Source organism: Diadema antillarum, unplaced genomic scaffold (assembly GCF_040938485.1).
Source record: "Diadema antillarum isolate AM-2024a unplaced genomic scaffold, OU_Dant_1.0 scf00000147, whole genome shotgun sequence".
Lineage (NCBI taxonomy): Eukaryota > Metazoa > Echinodermata > Echinoidea > Diadematoida > Diadematidae > Diadema > Diadema antillarum.
Genome location: NW_027271036.1, coordinates 422,674 through 439,301, shown reverse-complemented (window position 1 = coordinate 439,301; position 16,628 = coordinate 422,674). Strand labels below are relative to the sequence as shown.

The following is a 16,628-nucleotide window of genomic DNA, read 5'->3' as shown; positions in this document are numbered from 1 at the left end:
TGATGTGACTGTAGAACCAAAGATCGTACACTTCAGTGTACGATCTTTGGTAGAACTCACTGGCTGGTGATAAAGCACACTGGCAATTAAGTGGCCGAATTCTGGTAGATGACCGAATGCACATTATGTTTACCCCGACTTTGTACTTAGGCGTGGGTCTGCCGCCTTTGACGGCCCCTCTCTAGTTTAAGATGTTTTGGGCACTATATATGCATTCATCATGTTCTATAACCTTATCATTAATATTACATTAATATTGTCAGACATAGAAGTGGTTGTTTATTTAATGGCAGCATCTTAACCTACATACAGTTTAAGAATAGCATTAAAATTTACATCTGAAAAGAATGGGAAATATTTATATGATGATAAAAAAAAAGTGTATTCAAAACATTTTCACTTAGTCAGTATTCAGTGTTGTGTGTGTGTTTCTGGTCCTGTTTGTTCATGATGATAAGAAGGAGATTGATGAGTTGAATGATAACCGTAATGTTGAATTATTTGCATCGTTACAGAAATCTGTCTGTGGTCGGAGATCAAAATATGGGTACTTTGCCGAAATTGACTTGATACTGTAATACTTGCATAATTTTGCAGTAAAACTCAGTCACTCCTGTTTACACAAAAACAGATGGAATGGATAGATAAAGCATAGGGTTAAATACATCACAAGAAATGGATAGTATCTTTTAAAATCATTTTGTTCTACTTTACCGTGTGCTGTTACCATTCAAGCACTTCAGCGTCTGGCAAGTAATTATTCTACTGCCACCTGACCTGATGTCCATTCATTCCAGCACGCAGGAAGAAGTGATGCAAGCTGATGGGTTGCCATAGCAACCGGAGGCAGCACAAGCACACAGACACAAAACTTGGCATTGATATCATGGTTCCTGCTTGCAAATCATTGGAGCGTGCTATCTTAGTATTGCCATCTACCCAGTGATTGTATAACAGGCAGGATCTGCAATATCAGAGTAGTGCTGGAAATATATTGGAAATGTCAAAGTTTCAATTTCAGCCTTCATAATCCTTCCGTTAGGTTCCTGTAAATTTGATTTCTCTCCTGTGTAATTCATGTATGATATATTTATATGAAAAATCATGTTGCATACAATAGAAGCCATTTATCAAAGCCATTATATTCAGCTGATATACTATGCAGATTCATGACAGCAGTTTGAGCAATATGCTTTAATAATGCATGGATTAATGATTTCAATTATGATTTGCAGTAAAACAAACAAACTAATAAAGGAATATGAAAGATGATAAAACTATTCCCAAAGCACATACATGTACAATGTCCATCAATTAACTGCCCATTCCCAACCCCAGCTTCACCCACCCCACAAAAAGAAAGAAAAAGAAAAAGAATATCAGGAAGCATGGTAACAAATGTGTAAGTAACAGTTCCATGAGATCAACTATTCTGTATTTGATGGACAGGTACATGTACATGCATATTGTGTAGACATACTAAGCATGCAACCTGTCATCTTAGAGTATGAGTGTACTCCAATATTTTTCCCCCCTTGGAAGGTCAGTGATAAATGGAGTTGTAGTTGTAGCACTGAACCAAGAATTGTACGCCTTTGCATGAGCAGCACATTATTGTTCCTTGTCATACTGAATGGGGGAGAGGGGGAGGCTGGGAGAAGGGACAGGAATGGTGGATGGAGAAAGAAAGACAGGCAGACAGACAGACAGACAGACAAGCAAAAAGAAGGAGAAAGGGGGAAAGGGAGGGAGATAGGGACAGCAGGCAAAAATAGAGAAAACAAAGGAGACAAATGTGACAGGATGATCATAACATTAAAAAGCAAGTTTATTTTCCTCAGATTCTGTTTTGTTTTTTATTTCGCCAATGTACAAACAAAATTTGAGGTACTTGAATTAGTTTTCCTTTTTTTATCATGTAGAGAGAAAGCATGGTTGCAGTAAGCATAGCTGCATATCTCAAGTTACTGTGATGTGAGATGTGTTTCTATTGTTCTACGAAATGTCACTGGAAGCAAAATTTCTATGTCCTATGTTAGATCAGTAAAGATGAATCTGAATCTGATTCAGAACGGGCAGTGGATTTAAAATATGCTTATTATTTCCACTTTATGAAACCCATACGTTAACCCTGTGGCCCGAATTCATGAAGGTGGTACAAATGAAACCGTAGTTTTTACAAAACATGGACAAAAACCATGGAGCGCCAAGTGTCACATGGAATATCTCGTTACAAAATTAACAATTTCGTTGACAAAATGACCGTTTCGTTAACGAAATTATCATTTCGTGGACAAAATGTTGTCATTTCGTTACAAAATAATCATTTTATCGACGAAATGAGTGATTTCGTAACGAAATGAGTGATTTTGTAATGAAATATTCCATGCGACACTTGGCGCTCCATGGTTTCTGTCCATGGTTTAAACCATGGTTTAATTTGTACCACCTTTGCAAATTCGGGCCTATGTGTACAAGAAGCTGATGGTACCCAAGTCTGTGAGGAATTTTAGAATCTCATAGGGATCCAGTTTACAATTCTGGTAACTAGAGAAGAGGAGGTGTATCTGTTTGTTCAGATGATTGACATACATGGAACTGACACAATTGGGCCTACTTAAAAACTGTCAAAAAGTGTGTTCGTGTGTGTCACACACACACACACACACACACACACACACACACACACACACACACACACACTGCTACAGCTTCTGACCACATGAGCATTGGAGAATTAAGGGTTTCTTGGATGAACACTGAACTAGGGCTTTCAATAGCTCAGTCGGTAGAGCACCAGGCTAGCATTCTGGAGGTCTCAGGTTCGAATCCCATTTTCTTTGCTCATTTTTCCACTAATGAAAATAATTTTGATCAGATACCACAGGGGTTCATATTGCAGCAATTTTGTTGTTCATATGTCAACACAATAATATGTAGTTTGGCAGTCCTCTATTTAATAAGCATTATAGCCCTTCTCTCTTTAAAACATTTTCTTGAATGTAGTATGCAAAATGAAGATGAATCTGACTATGCAAGAGAGAGAGAGAGAGAGAGAGAGAGAGAGAGAGAGAGAGAGAGAGATGGAGAAATTGGGTGAAATATAAAACAAATCAATTTCGCATGTTATCAGAGGAAAAAATTCCGCACTAGAGATGGTGGTGAAAAAATACACGTTCAAAAGCAACATACTGAAACTCAAGGTAACCTGCAGATGGAAACCTCTTTGTAATAGCCAAGAATAGATGGTGATCAAGGGTAAAGTTCTATTCAGTTTTAAATGTCAAGTTGGATTTCTTCTTCTTCTTTTTTTTTATCAATAAACTGTATCCTGTCAATGATGCAAGAGCAGCTCATCGTAAAAATCTATTTTCCTTTCACTGCAGGGGGTGAGTCTACCTTATTCAAGGAGAATGAACTGGATATCGTCATTGAGGTGAGAGAATGCTTTGAATAGTGACATCAGGGTAACGCCAGCCACACCTGCAAAACTTGACCTTTTCGAACTTAATCTAACAGTCTCAGACAGTGAGGGATTTCTTTTTTCTTCAAGTGTATAGAAGTAGCATGTGACCAACACCGTGTATACACCTGTCCTTTATCTTTTTCTCTCAAACACACTTGCACCAATGTAACTGTGCACGCTTCAGCTGGAGAACTCCCCATTCTGTTGCTGTAAAACTGATTATTCCTTTGAATGTTCTGGGCGCGGTTTTAATCATACTGAAACTCTCATTCTTGGAAAAAAAAAAGGGAGGTAGAAAATAATGTTTGTTTTCAGTAACTGGTTATATAATCTTGTTCAGATATTACAAGACTAGCATGCATGATGGAAGCTACAATTACTAAAATTAATGAAAGGAATATGTGCTGTTAAAAAGGAAGTGCTTGCATGGATCTTGTTGTCGTTTTGTTGTTATTGAAGGCAAGTATAGTCATATTTCATCTACCAGGAATACCATGTCTCAGATTTGATCTTTAGTATATTTTTCTCTTTTTGTGTGTGTGTATCACTGCATAATTTTTCTTGGATAAATCTCACCACCATGCATATAGTGTGGTACTTCCTTATGACTTTGTTCTCATAGTTGAAAAGCAAGTGCATCATACAGATTTTTTTTTATCATCATGTTTGCCAACTCTACCGCCCCCCCCCCCCTTTGCTTTTTATCATGCGTGAGCGAAAACAGTTTCAGTTCAATGTCTTGTTTTGAACATGGCTTGAGATTTATGATAGTCATGATGTCTTATCACATTAATCAGCAGTACCCCAGTTTAAATCTGCTGCCATTTATCTTGCATTTATGAAATAAGCTTCATAAAACTGTTTGTGCATATGGCACCTGTTCAATGCTCTTTGGGAAATGACAACAAAGCAGATGTAGAGTAGATATCTGCTTTTGTGTTCCAAGCATAAGAAAAACACAATTGTTTATTGCAATTAGAAGTTGTGACTCGATGGGTAACACTTTCTTTGTTTCATACCAAATATGTTCACATGCACATTATGATATAACAACCTAATTTGAAGACTACAATAAGATAACACTAAACCCTAAAATGTATAGAGAAGTCAGAGATTTCTTCTTTTTTTCAGGTATGATGGACAAGTGAATGACTTTTACAATCCACAATTACTACATCTATGTTCATGTCAAATTCCAACTATAAATACTTTTAAAAAAATATGATAGCAAATACTAAAACACGACTTGCAGAGAGTATATTTGGTATATCAAATCTAATTTGTGGTCAGAATTTTCTTCAGATTGATAGTTACGTGAAAACATTTTCTATCACAGAAATCAACTGAATTCAACAGTTTTGTTGTAAAATAATTCTTCTTCAGAAGGATTTAGATTAAGAGAAAGCAAAAACAAAACAGTGTTCCGACAACTCCCTTACTCTCACAGGTTTAGCTCTTAAAATTCTATGTTATCAAGAGTTAGGCTGTCAAATTGTAGTAGCTAGGACATCTTTCTTTTCTTTCTGTCCCCATAAAAGTGTTGGTAAATTATTGCCAGGCACACTGCATTCAGCCCGATTTGTGTTTCCCATAATAACCTGTACAGCATTTCCTTTCCAAGAATTTGTATTTCACTTTGAAAGCAATCAGAAGGCAAGATTATTGTTAGACTTCCATCTTCGTACAGAATGCAAAATTGGACTTTGATTTTTGTTTTGTTAAATAGAGCAATATTTCAAAGGGGGAGGTGTATATGTCATTAATGCAAAAGCTTGTAATAGCAGAAAGATAAAAACGTGGACCCATTATATCTGAATGTATATATGAAACATTTTCGGGCCTGATCAGAGATTTTGATCAGAGTAGAAATACGGAACACAAGTTGAAGTCACTCTTGTCATGATCATTGTCAGTCAAAAGTGAATGTGAGTATTACACATGACTGTGAATCACTATTGTCTGCTGAAGAAATACACAATACTCTGTTGATGATTTGAAGAGATGTGTAGTCAGCCAGAAGTACAGTTAAATCAATCCCCATGCAGTGTCTGTATCAAAACCCCAATGCACATTTAACATCCAAATCCCTTCCCTCACTCTGGTATAGAAAACAATGTCTCTGCAAACACACTATTTTGATGCAATTAATGTTAAGAATGCTGTGATATATATATATATATATTTTTTTTCTCCTTCACTTCCCCCTCTTGTGATGTGTGTTAGGGCATGTAATGATACTCTCCAGTACCGGTACAATTTTTTGAACCTTTGTCATGATTAATCAATGGGCTTCATAATCAGAGCTTTGCTTTTTTTGTTTTTGTTTTTCGCTGATTTTTGTCGAAGCGATAGTAATTTGAATATTCAAACTAACAGTTGCATAGTTATTTTTTATTGTGTCTACAAGGTAGATTTACTTGATCACTTAATACTGTATATGCCGTATATTTTGCTAGTCTAAATTTTGGCAAATTAAAACTTCGCGACGATTTCATGAGTGGTTAAATTTGCGATCGTGGAGTCCTGTACTAAATGGAGTCCATGTGTACGCGTACATCACATTCATATCAGGATCAAAGTCAGTATTTTTGTGTGTTTTTAATTTCGCAAATAGCGCCTGACTCGCGAAATTAGCGAAAATAAAAGACCTCACGAAATATTCGGCGTATACAGTACCTTCTCAGTATTCCCAAGATTTTACGTTGAATGTTGAATCACTAAACAGATTTTTCATACTTGAAACCAACATGTATTTCCCTTTGAATAAATGAAACTTCCACCTTTCATTTTCCTCTTCAATATCAAACACGAAGAAAAAGTTGAATAAGCATATCATTGTAGAGGTGAACAGGACATACTGGTGGCATACCTCTGCAGGTAAGATTCATCTATGAAATTCCCTGCTTATTACTTTTTGTTTGCTTTTATTTTCTTTCCTTGGCTTTTTGTTTTCCCTCTGTCTTTTTCTTTTATATTACATTTCTCCCCCTTGTTCCTCTTTTCTCTCCTAATTTTTTTTCTCACACTTCTATTTCTTTATCTTCTTCCTCCTCCTCCTCCTCCTCCTCTTCCTCCTCACCTTCCATGTCTAGGTGTGTGGTGTAAGTGGTATCATCCAGTCTGGTATCCAGCTCCTCAAACCTGGAGGAACCTACGTCCTCGTTGGTCTGGTTCATCCCGATTCCTACATGAACATAACAGCTGAGAGCATCATCAGAAAATGCCTCACCATTAAAGGTATTTACCTCTTCCATTTACCATGACTTGAGATTTGTAAAGAAAAAAAAAAGGACGTTGGTTCATTTCAGGCAGTTGAGATACAAAAGGGATTTAGTTCAGTTCAAACAGTGAGGATGTTAACAAGCTGTAGATCAATTAAAAGCAGATCAAATGCTATTAAAGGGGTTTTAGTTCAGGCGACATGCAAGAGGGCTTTAGATCAACTAAGACAATTGAGAAGCAAGAGGACTTTAGTTAAATTGAGTTGTGTCAAAGGGCTTTAGTTCAACTGAAACAGTTGGGAAACAAAGGGGCTTTAGTTAAATTGAAATGTTAAACCTCCTATTCATTGACTTTTTACCAGGCCAATTTTGTTATAAATCGAGACAAGAAGTTGTACTGAATATGAATTTTTATGTTTTTTAGTCTAATATTTAAAAAATATTGTTCTAGAAAGACTGCGAAATGTCTCAATTTTCCCTCACAGCCTCAGAATTCGTCTAGAATTCAGCCACTTACGCGATGATGTCATTATGTGTATAACGCATTACGATGCTTATGAGTTTGCGTGCATTTTCAGTCACAGTGAATGAAGTTGTAGAATACAAGCAATCTGTTACTTTGTTACTGAGGCAAAATGGCCCATCAAGTAGGACAATCTCGACCTGAGTAGAGAGATCTTGAAACCATGAGTGATGACAGCGACAAAGATGATGGCGATTTGGACGCGGAAGACGGTGTGCAAGCGGCAGAATTAAGTAGGGCGTAGATGGTGGTGCCGCAGCTAGCCCGATTGTATCAGCATTGCTCCCCGACAGGCCGAGGGTTGAGGCCAATGAGATGGGTCAGCTTGAGTGAATGCACTGGTACAAATGGGTGCTTATGTACTTTCGTATCCATGTAGAGATCTCAAATGCCGCAGAACAAAATTACACCAAAAACACAGGGTTTAGCTTATTTCCAATTACTCTCGTGAATTTGAACGAAAATAAAATCGGTTGCGGAAAAGCACCGCTGAAAACAAACACGACCTTCGTAACAGATAGCGGCGTACGCTGCCTGCACAATCAAGAACTGAAGTGTAGATGTCTAATATTACGCAAACGAGGACTACTGCGGGAGCTGAAAATCAGTGTGCGACAAAGAGATTACATCTGCTTGGTGTGCAACGATTGTAACAAGCTAAAAGAAGTCAGTTATTGAGAAATGTGTGTGTGTATTTGCATGTCTGTCTGTCTGGTTTTTTTTTTTCAGTCTTGTACGATCTAAGAACTGCATTTCTCATCCGACTTCCCTCAATTTGCCATAAATCATTTTAACATCAATTTTTTGTTGTTGTTGTTCTCGGTCATTTGACAGATTCCTCACATAATATAGCCAGCCAAGTTCAGTTTCATATTGTGCATGCAACGTACGTACGCCGCAATTACTCACAAAGAATGTGTTGTTTTGAGGGCAAATTGAGTGACAACATGAAACTCACATGAATATAAAATAAGCAACTAAGCATATCCCGTGATTTTGGTGAAATTCGGGTTTCTGGAATTTGAGACATCCACATGGGCAGTCCCTGCCATGCATTGTTTGCAATTCTCCATATCGCATATAGCAAAATATCGTCCCAGAATGCATTGGGCAATCAACATCCTGGCTTTTATGCAGTCAGCTTAACTTCCGGTTATCGCCAACGCGTTGTTACGTACGCAATGCACTGCACCGCAATGCACTGCACGCCAACGCACAGTTTCACTTGCATTGGTAGTGTCTGCTCAACATCGGTCACGCAAATTTTACCTTTTGAGCGAGTGTCTTTCTAAAAGCTATTAATCATGGATGATCGTGAAAGATTCAAGAACATGACAGTTCCTCTACTGAAGAAAGATCTTGTCGAAAGGAGTGTGCCTTGCACTGGAAAACGACGATTTGAGTTAGAAAATCTCGCCGAAAAAGCCGAAAAAGTTTATCCGGTTTTGGAGGAATGCGACCACACACTTCCTCTTCGCATCATGCGACCAACACATGGCCGCCTCACAGAAGAATACCATGCTGATATCTACACAAAATTCTCACTGTTGATTTTCCAATTCAGTGAATTTGCAGCGAAATAAGACTCAATCGGGTCAGACGAGATGCGAGTAAGTATACGTACGTGCTAATGCAACGAAAGCGATGAATAAGTGTGTGGGACGCTAGCCGCGCCGCTGCACGCAGCGTGCATGCATGCATAGTAGCGCGCGGAGCGATAGCTGCAACCGGAAGTGGGGTTGACTGCAAATCGCTCCAAAATACGCCGATTAAATTAGTGCGCCGCCAGCGTTGGTTCTTTTATAGCTATATGCGATATGGAGAATTCCTATTCAGAATCCCCAAAGCGTACACATCAATTTGCACAGACTATCTCTAGATCTAGACAACTGACTGTCCAGTGCCGTGAGTGGGTGATTATACAAATGATGCACAGGATAGAGTGCGTTAGTGTAGGCGTATAGTGCACTCGAGGGTATTTACAATTGTGAAACATGCACGAGGCGAAGCCGAGTGCATGTTGCACTACATTGTAAATACCCGAGAGTGAGCTATACGCCTCCACTAACGCCACGAAATAATCCTGTGCATCATTTGTTTTATAAAATGGGTCGAAAATTCGAAAACTAACAGCATTTTTCAGCGTTTTTCACGTACCTTTGTGGGTCAAGACGTCCGACGATGTTCGTCCCAAACATTTACGCACGTCGCACTCGGAAATCCCGCACATGGGGGGTTGGGTTTCCGGACACTTAAGTTCCCGCATGAAAACTTACTTATTTTACATAGAATATGCACCCTTTACCTTAAAGACTTGATATAGACTCCTCATATAGGCCTACTAGACAACATACTCTGAAAACGGCGTGAGAATTAACCTGCTAAATCGTTGGATTTGCCCTTCAAAGTGACTCCATGTATGCGTCCGGTCCCACAATTCGCTTGATCTACTGTACACTGTACGTATGATACTAGGTACGCCACACATGTTATGCACAAAGGCCGGACTAGAAGTTGTTTACAGGATTGACAGCACGTATGCATGCAATTCAAAGGAGCCGCCGCGCGCACAGACGATCGGCAATAGGATTTAACACGCAGTGCAATGGGACTGAGTAACAAAAGCACAGGTGACTCATTTCAGCGCTTCCTATTGGCTACATTCTTGAACCCATTTTATAAACTATTTTAACCCGTTCCATACTGAATTCTGAAATCCCCATAGACTCACAGACCACCAGGTTCTCGTATGGAACAGGTTAATCTAATCTTTACACAGTAGGCCTATACCTGTATTGTACTTGTCGGCTAGTATGGTTAAAATACAAATTTCTAATTGTCATCTCAGTAAAATAGACTGATCGTATCTGTCTCTTCCCATTAATTGGGCTTGTTACCTAACAATGGTAGATAATGTTAACATGGTCAGTCCTGAATACAGACAGCTGATCTTTTCGTATCACTTTATTGCTATGCAGAACTAGGTCTACGCCATACAGCCTACTTTGGGCTGATCCGTAAAATTTTAAGCTAAAAATGCCCTAAAAAGGGCATTTCAGCCCCATTGAATCAGTTCTAGTGGAACATCTAGTAAGCCTATTTAATCTATTCCTAATTGATGTTTGCCGCTTACCGATTTTATGAATTATTCCATAAGATTCATATTTTTTTGTTTTTCTTGCACAGCCACAGGTCTCGCAGCTGCCTTCCAAAACGCAGCACCGTTCAAATCAACTGCTGCTATGCGTGGCCACTGTGCATGCGCGCACGCTGTTTCGCAGCTCGCTGCTTGGCCGCAGGTACTCGTACACACACTTTAATACATCATCCAAAAGAGAGCCAAAATCATAACTGTCTCTCACTCAGAAAACCAAAAAGAATACAATTTTTTTAATTGCGTCTGATTATGTCATGGATATCCTTCGGGTATATGATATATTGACATTGTTCATGCTCTTAGCTCTCTATTAATGTATAATTTGCCATACTTCTGATATTTTAAAAAGTAGTCTGTTTAAAGTGCTTTTATAGTTCAGTGGAGCAGTTGAGATGCAAAATGCCTTCACTTCAGCTGAAGTGGTTGGAATGCAAACAGGTCTCTACTTTAGTGGAAGCAGTTGAGATGTAAAAGGCCTTAAAGGCCACTGAAGCATGATATGATCTGAGAGCCCTTGCGGATATCAAATTATACTGAAGACAGGGGAAAGAAATCTGATCAAATGGCTCTATGGAGAAATAAAGTCAAAAAGTAGCCATGCACAAAATGTGGGAGCGGACTAATGATTAAAAAATGTGCCGGGTATTTAATTCTGGTTGAATGGCAGCACAAACCATTCATTCGCTGATTTGACTGCACGTACTCCACAAGTCTTCTGATAAACAAATCGTTCCATTAAGTAGTCAATAGACCAGAAATATGTTTCATTGTGCTGAAAAACGTTTAAAAATATCACTCATGTCGATATGATCAACACGCTAGGTTTCTCTATTTCATTTACTTCCCTCAAGTGCATTTGAGAAGTGAATTATTTGTTTGCCTGTGACAGATTAGTGTGAGAGAAGTGAAACCAAACCGAAAGAGTGCATTGCATTTTGCATTAGACTATTATATTAAAGGGCTTGCACACTTTGAAGGAAGCAATCATTTGTAAAATGTTTTGTGACTGATATCGTGACAATCAAGTAGATTTTTGAAGGTGTAAATGAAAACTTTAATTACCTTCCTCCCAAATGCTTTTCTCATATCATATTTCACAAGTGTAGTCGGCAGATGTTTTGCAATCCAGTTTCTGCATGATTCTGGATGCACATTTGTAGCCTGAATAGTATGACCTCAAACACATGAATGAAAAGATGGATCCTAGCTCAAACTCTTATTCACTTCAGCCATATACGTGCATGTACTGTGCACATCCTTACGTGTCAGTCTGTTGAGCTTTGCATGATTGATTGATTGATTGACAGATGATATTTAGATAGATGTTGTATGGAATACATGTATCATAACCTGTCAACATTTGACTTGGCAAGGAGACACATTTCTGTACATGAACACTCTGAGACTCAAAAAATGTTCAGAAGAAAATGAGTTATCTATAAAACCAAAGGGACAAATAGTACGGACCATAGTGTTTCCCATTGCAATGTGTGGATGTGAGACTTGGACACTTTAAAAGGATTACAAAAAGTTGAATGCCTTCAAAGTATGGTGTTGCTGCAGAATGCTTAGAATTTCATGGAAAGCACACAAGCCAACTGATTTGGTACTAAAGAAGATTGGATCAGGTCTATAATAGTCTTACATAAGGGAATGTAGCATCCACTTTTGGACACGTCATGAGAAGAAATTTTATGAAATAGACTCTTATTTAATCCTTTCTTTGCCAGTGGGTAAAATGTCCACAAATGTCACACACAAACCTATGGACAGGAATTAATATGGTATGCAGAGGGTTATAGGGAAAGTGAAAGGCAAAGGGAAGCCAGGGAGACCAATAACAACTTGGATTGAAAACACTAAGAAATACACGGGACTCAGTTGCTTTGTCTGCATCCTACTAGGCAACAGATGACAAAGGTTCGTGTGGATTCAGTCATCAACAGCATATTTTTGCCAACTGAAATGGTGATGATGAGTTATCTGTAAGTGTGAGAGCCCTCTGTAAAACATGGATCATGTGATGAAGATGCTTGTCACTGAGGTTTAGGCACTTTAAAACCATTCTTCAGGAATTTCTGTTTCTCTTTTTTTTTTCTCTCATGCCATGAGCAATATGATTTTGAATTGAGTGCTAACCATCTGTATTAATATTTGTGTGTATGTGTCAACCTTCTGAACTTATGGCAGGTATCCATAACTATGCACCAGAGCACCTCCAGAGGGCGGTAGAGTTCATGTCAGCGGTCGCGAGGAAGTACCCATTTGAACAGCTGATAGGAGCCGTCTACCCTTTGGCCGAGTTTGAGACCGCCTTTGAGAAAGCCAAGACAGGGAAGTTCAGACGTGTCGCGATGGAGAACACCACTTAGCAATCTAAGAACAATCTGCAAGTGTTCAGATCTAATGTGCAAATCTTTCTCTGCACACCTTTCTACTTTCTACGAATTGTTATCCTAAAATATTTAATACTTTTGATTCTTTTAAAAAAAAAAAAAGCTTGTGCCAAAAATTTTATGACCTGACAGTATCACATCATAGTTTTCTTAGTTTTGTGATGAGAAAAGTTTCATTAGTCTTCTTTCAATCTTCTAGTGATTATGGAATAGTCCAGTTGCAAAGGAAAACGAAATATAATTGTGATGCTTTTCTTGTAGTAGTGTAGAATCATGGTGTTAAATTGAAAGCTTTAATTTGTTCATCATATGAGCCATCTTTGTAATTTCCTCTGAGTACAAAGAACCAGTTATGTTTATAACTCTGTGACCAACTCTGCAGTCAGGTGTGACTTAAAGGGGAAATCCAGTCCCAAAATATGTTAGTCTGATAAAAAAGAGCAAGTTCTTACAAATTCAATGGTAAAAATTTGACTGAAATCGGATGATAAATAAGGAAGTTATGAAATTTTGACGTTTTGCTTATTTCTGCAAAATAGTTCTTGTACAGTGGATATGAATATGCAAATGAGTGAGCTGACCCATGTCATAACCTCACAATTTTCCATTGATTGCGTACAAAAAAAGATGAAAATTCAATGTTTCTGTCATTGAAGTCTAAAACATGATGTTATTCCTGTTTGAATAACTTCAGAATAGTGATCAGTTAGATATATCAGGATTCAAGCCTCGGGCATAATTGCGTGTGAATGAAAAACCGGAAATTCAAAAATTTTATGTACAAACTATATGGCAAGTTGTGAGGGTATGACATGCTCACTTTGCAATGTGCATATTCATACTGACTGTTCAAGAGCTGTTTCCTGAAAAATTAGCGAAACTTCAAAATATCATAACTTCCTTATTTTTCACCCGATTTTGATCAAAATTTTACCATTGAACTCGTAATATTTTACTCTTTCTTATCAGACTAACCTCTATTTAGACTGGATTTTCCCCTTTAATATCCTCTCTAATACAAAAAAAAAACAAAAAAAAATCATATCATGTATTTCATGTCATATGAAACTGGAGCAAAAATAAAAGCAAGCAGAATGTTTTGCTTGTCATACATATGTATGTACTGCCATTTCATATTTTGATTCTGTGGAATTAAAAACACACAAAATTCATCTTAGCTAGCCAAGTTACTCATACTAACATTTCCACGTTTACAGTACCAGTAGTTTGATTTTCCTAACCCGAGAACCAGGGTGGAAAATGCTAAACAAATATGGGTTTTCTTTTATTTGAAAAATACTTTTCAGCATCTATTTGATTGTTGGAACAGAATCGCATTGGGTGGAACACTGCTCGTCAATTGAATCTTGATGTTAATTGGTAAGAGGTGAGAAGGGAAATTATGTTAAGTACTTGAAAACTATTAATTTTAGATATGTGTTGGCAATATCGTATCAACAAACAAGCACAGAATGCACATTTTTGAAATGTGTAAAATGAGACATGAACTTTCCTAAGATGATTTTCATATCTAGTACAACATCATTTATATACTCTATCACTAGTTTCCATAGCATCAAGGTGAAGAGAAGTAGAGAAATATCTTACTTCCATTATGCTCTTGAAAAATGATGCTAGCAACACAAATATGTGGCGAATATGTTTGGAAAGAACTACATATGATTTTGTATGGGGATTTGGATTTTGACTATGCCATCTCTTGATAATAGAGGCATTGAAGGATGTATCTATCAAATATAAGAAAATCATGGTGTACAATGCTACTGCAAGCCTTGATCAGGTCTGAAATATTATTGCTCTCTAGTGAACAATAGAAATGTAGTTTGATTCTAGCATGGTATTGAGTGTTTTTTGAGCCTTGCAAATCATTAAAATGAATTGCCTGACATTGTGTTTTTGTTGCATCCTTTGTATTATGCATACATATGTTGCGATATCAGTTGTTTTTTCTTAATGTTTAGCTAGCCGTCACTAAAGTGGACTAGATGGCTATTGCCATGTAATGTGCAGGAGGCTTGGAGAAGTAAAATGTCAGCCTCCAGTAGGCCAAGTTACAGAATTTATGGGCCTGTTTCATAAAGATTGAGATCAAAAATTGCGTTTCATAAACAACTTTGCAATTGATTGCAAATAATGCTCAATCTACTGAAAGTTACACTAGATTTTTCTAGAAATCAAGCTTTAAATGTTTCTATGAAATGGGAGTACACTCAATATTGAACCTACGCTCGATTCACCGAGTTACACTCAATAAATCGAGCGTAAGATCAATCGCAACTTTCCTTCCTACTGTATGGTCATCTGGAATATCATTTGTGTGACATATAGTAAATTTTGGACAGATATCGGTGTCTTTATACAGTGTTATGATAATAAGACAATGTGTATTGTCTTGATGTCTACAAGTAGGAATGTAATACTGTCTGCCGTAATGATATTTTCTTGAATATCGTGTGTGATATGGACTGTAACATGTCAGAGACATATTAGACTTATATACTGAGTATTGAATGCAATATGGAGCAAATATTGGCAATGTGGTCGGATTAGTGTGTAATACACAATGTTACAGATATGAAACAAGGATTGGTTGCTTTAAATATCAAGGAGGAACGTACAAGACTGAATGTACAGGAGATGTTTCCAAATATTTGAAAGTAGTCCCATCTATACTTACCCCTGCAGGCAATTTATGCACAGAAGAAAAGACAAGGTAAATTTCTTCTCATAAACAGATTGATGATAACTATAACTCATGATGCCTTCATCTCTTATGCTCATCTGTGAATGGCAGATTTTTTCTATATAGCTTAGTAATATAGCAGCAGTGTATGACTGTAAAAAGATGAATGTTTGCGTGCATTTTAATTTTGCGAATTTCGCGAGAGCCAAGATTGGCGAAATTAAAATGCACATGAAGGCTTTTGTCTACACTATATGCATTGAATGCCAGAGGCACTTTGTGAAAATGTCATGCTGTCAAAAAGGCTGTAGGCTGCAATTGATGAAAATTTCATGCAGCTAAAATATCATGTTTTACAGTATTACTCTTTTATATTCTCATAATTTACATGAATTATAATTGTTGAATAGAGTACTCATAAAAGCAGATCTTTGAGACACTTTGTATTGCCAAACATATGCAGAACCCATTATGGCATCATTCGACTACATGTACTAAGCTTGAGGCATATGTTTTGAAAGACAAACTGCATCATATTTAGTGCATGTATGAAGAATGGTATTATACAAAAATCTCCTTCTTTACGTACATTTACATTGGATGCTGTATCCACAGTGCTTATACTATACTGCTGAAAAACAAACCCATCCATAATACTGCCACATAAAGTTGAAAGTGGACACCTCTTAGCAGTGTTGGATTTCTGTTTGTCCATATGATTATGGTCCTTTAGGTGCGTTAAAGGTTTGATACTATTTAGTGTGCATTTAATACAGTAGTTATTATTATTATATTCCTGTGTATTTTTTTTTTTCGGTGGGGAAGGGATGATTATTGATTTCCATTTTTTTTTAAAGAATAGTGGCATATTTACACAAACAACTCTACAATGTTGTATCATTTGTCAGTAGAATTAGATTTCTCATATCCCAAGATGTGCAGCTCTTTAGTCTTTGTTCAAGATGTTGTAATTGAATGCATATATGAACTTTGTTGTAAGTGTGTAGAAATAAGACAAAATATATTTCACAGAAAAGTGAAAGGGACAGATGTATCAAACTGGTTTCAAGTGTGTGATAGCAAAATAGTATGCATGTTCAGTGCAAATCATGTGTGTTTGTTGTTTTTTTATTAGCCATCTGTGTCTTTAAGTGGGGAAGA

At 37.3% G+C, this 16,628-nt stretch overlaps 1 protein-coding gene across 1 annotated transcript in view; it reads left to right on the top strand.

Moving 5' to 3' along the window:
* LOC139721677 (L-threonine 3-dehydrogenase-like) overlaps positions 1-12,739 on the top strand; it is a 38,864-nt gene extending 26,125 nt beyond the window's left edge. The window contains exons 5-7 of the mRNA XM_071633007.1: positions 3,387-3,436; positions 6,559-6,703; positions 12,558-12,739. Of these exons, the coding sequence (XP_071489108.1) occupies positions 3,387-3,436; positions 6,559-6,703; positions 12,558-12,739 (377 nt within the window). The remainder of the gene's footprint in view (positions 1-3,386; positions 3,437-6,558; positions 6,704-12,557) is intronic.
* Positions 12,740-16,628: the final 3,889 nt, after the last annotated feature.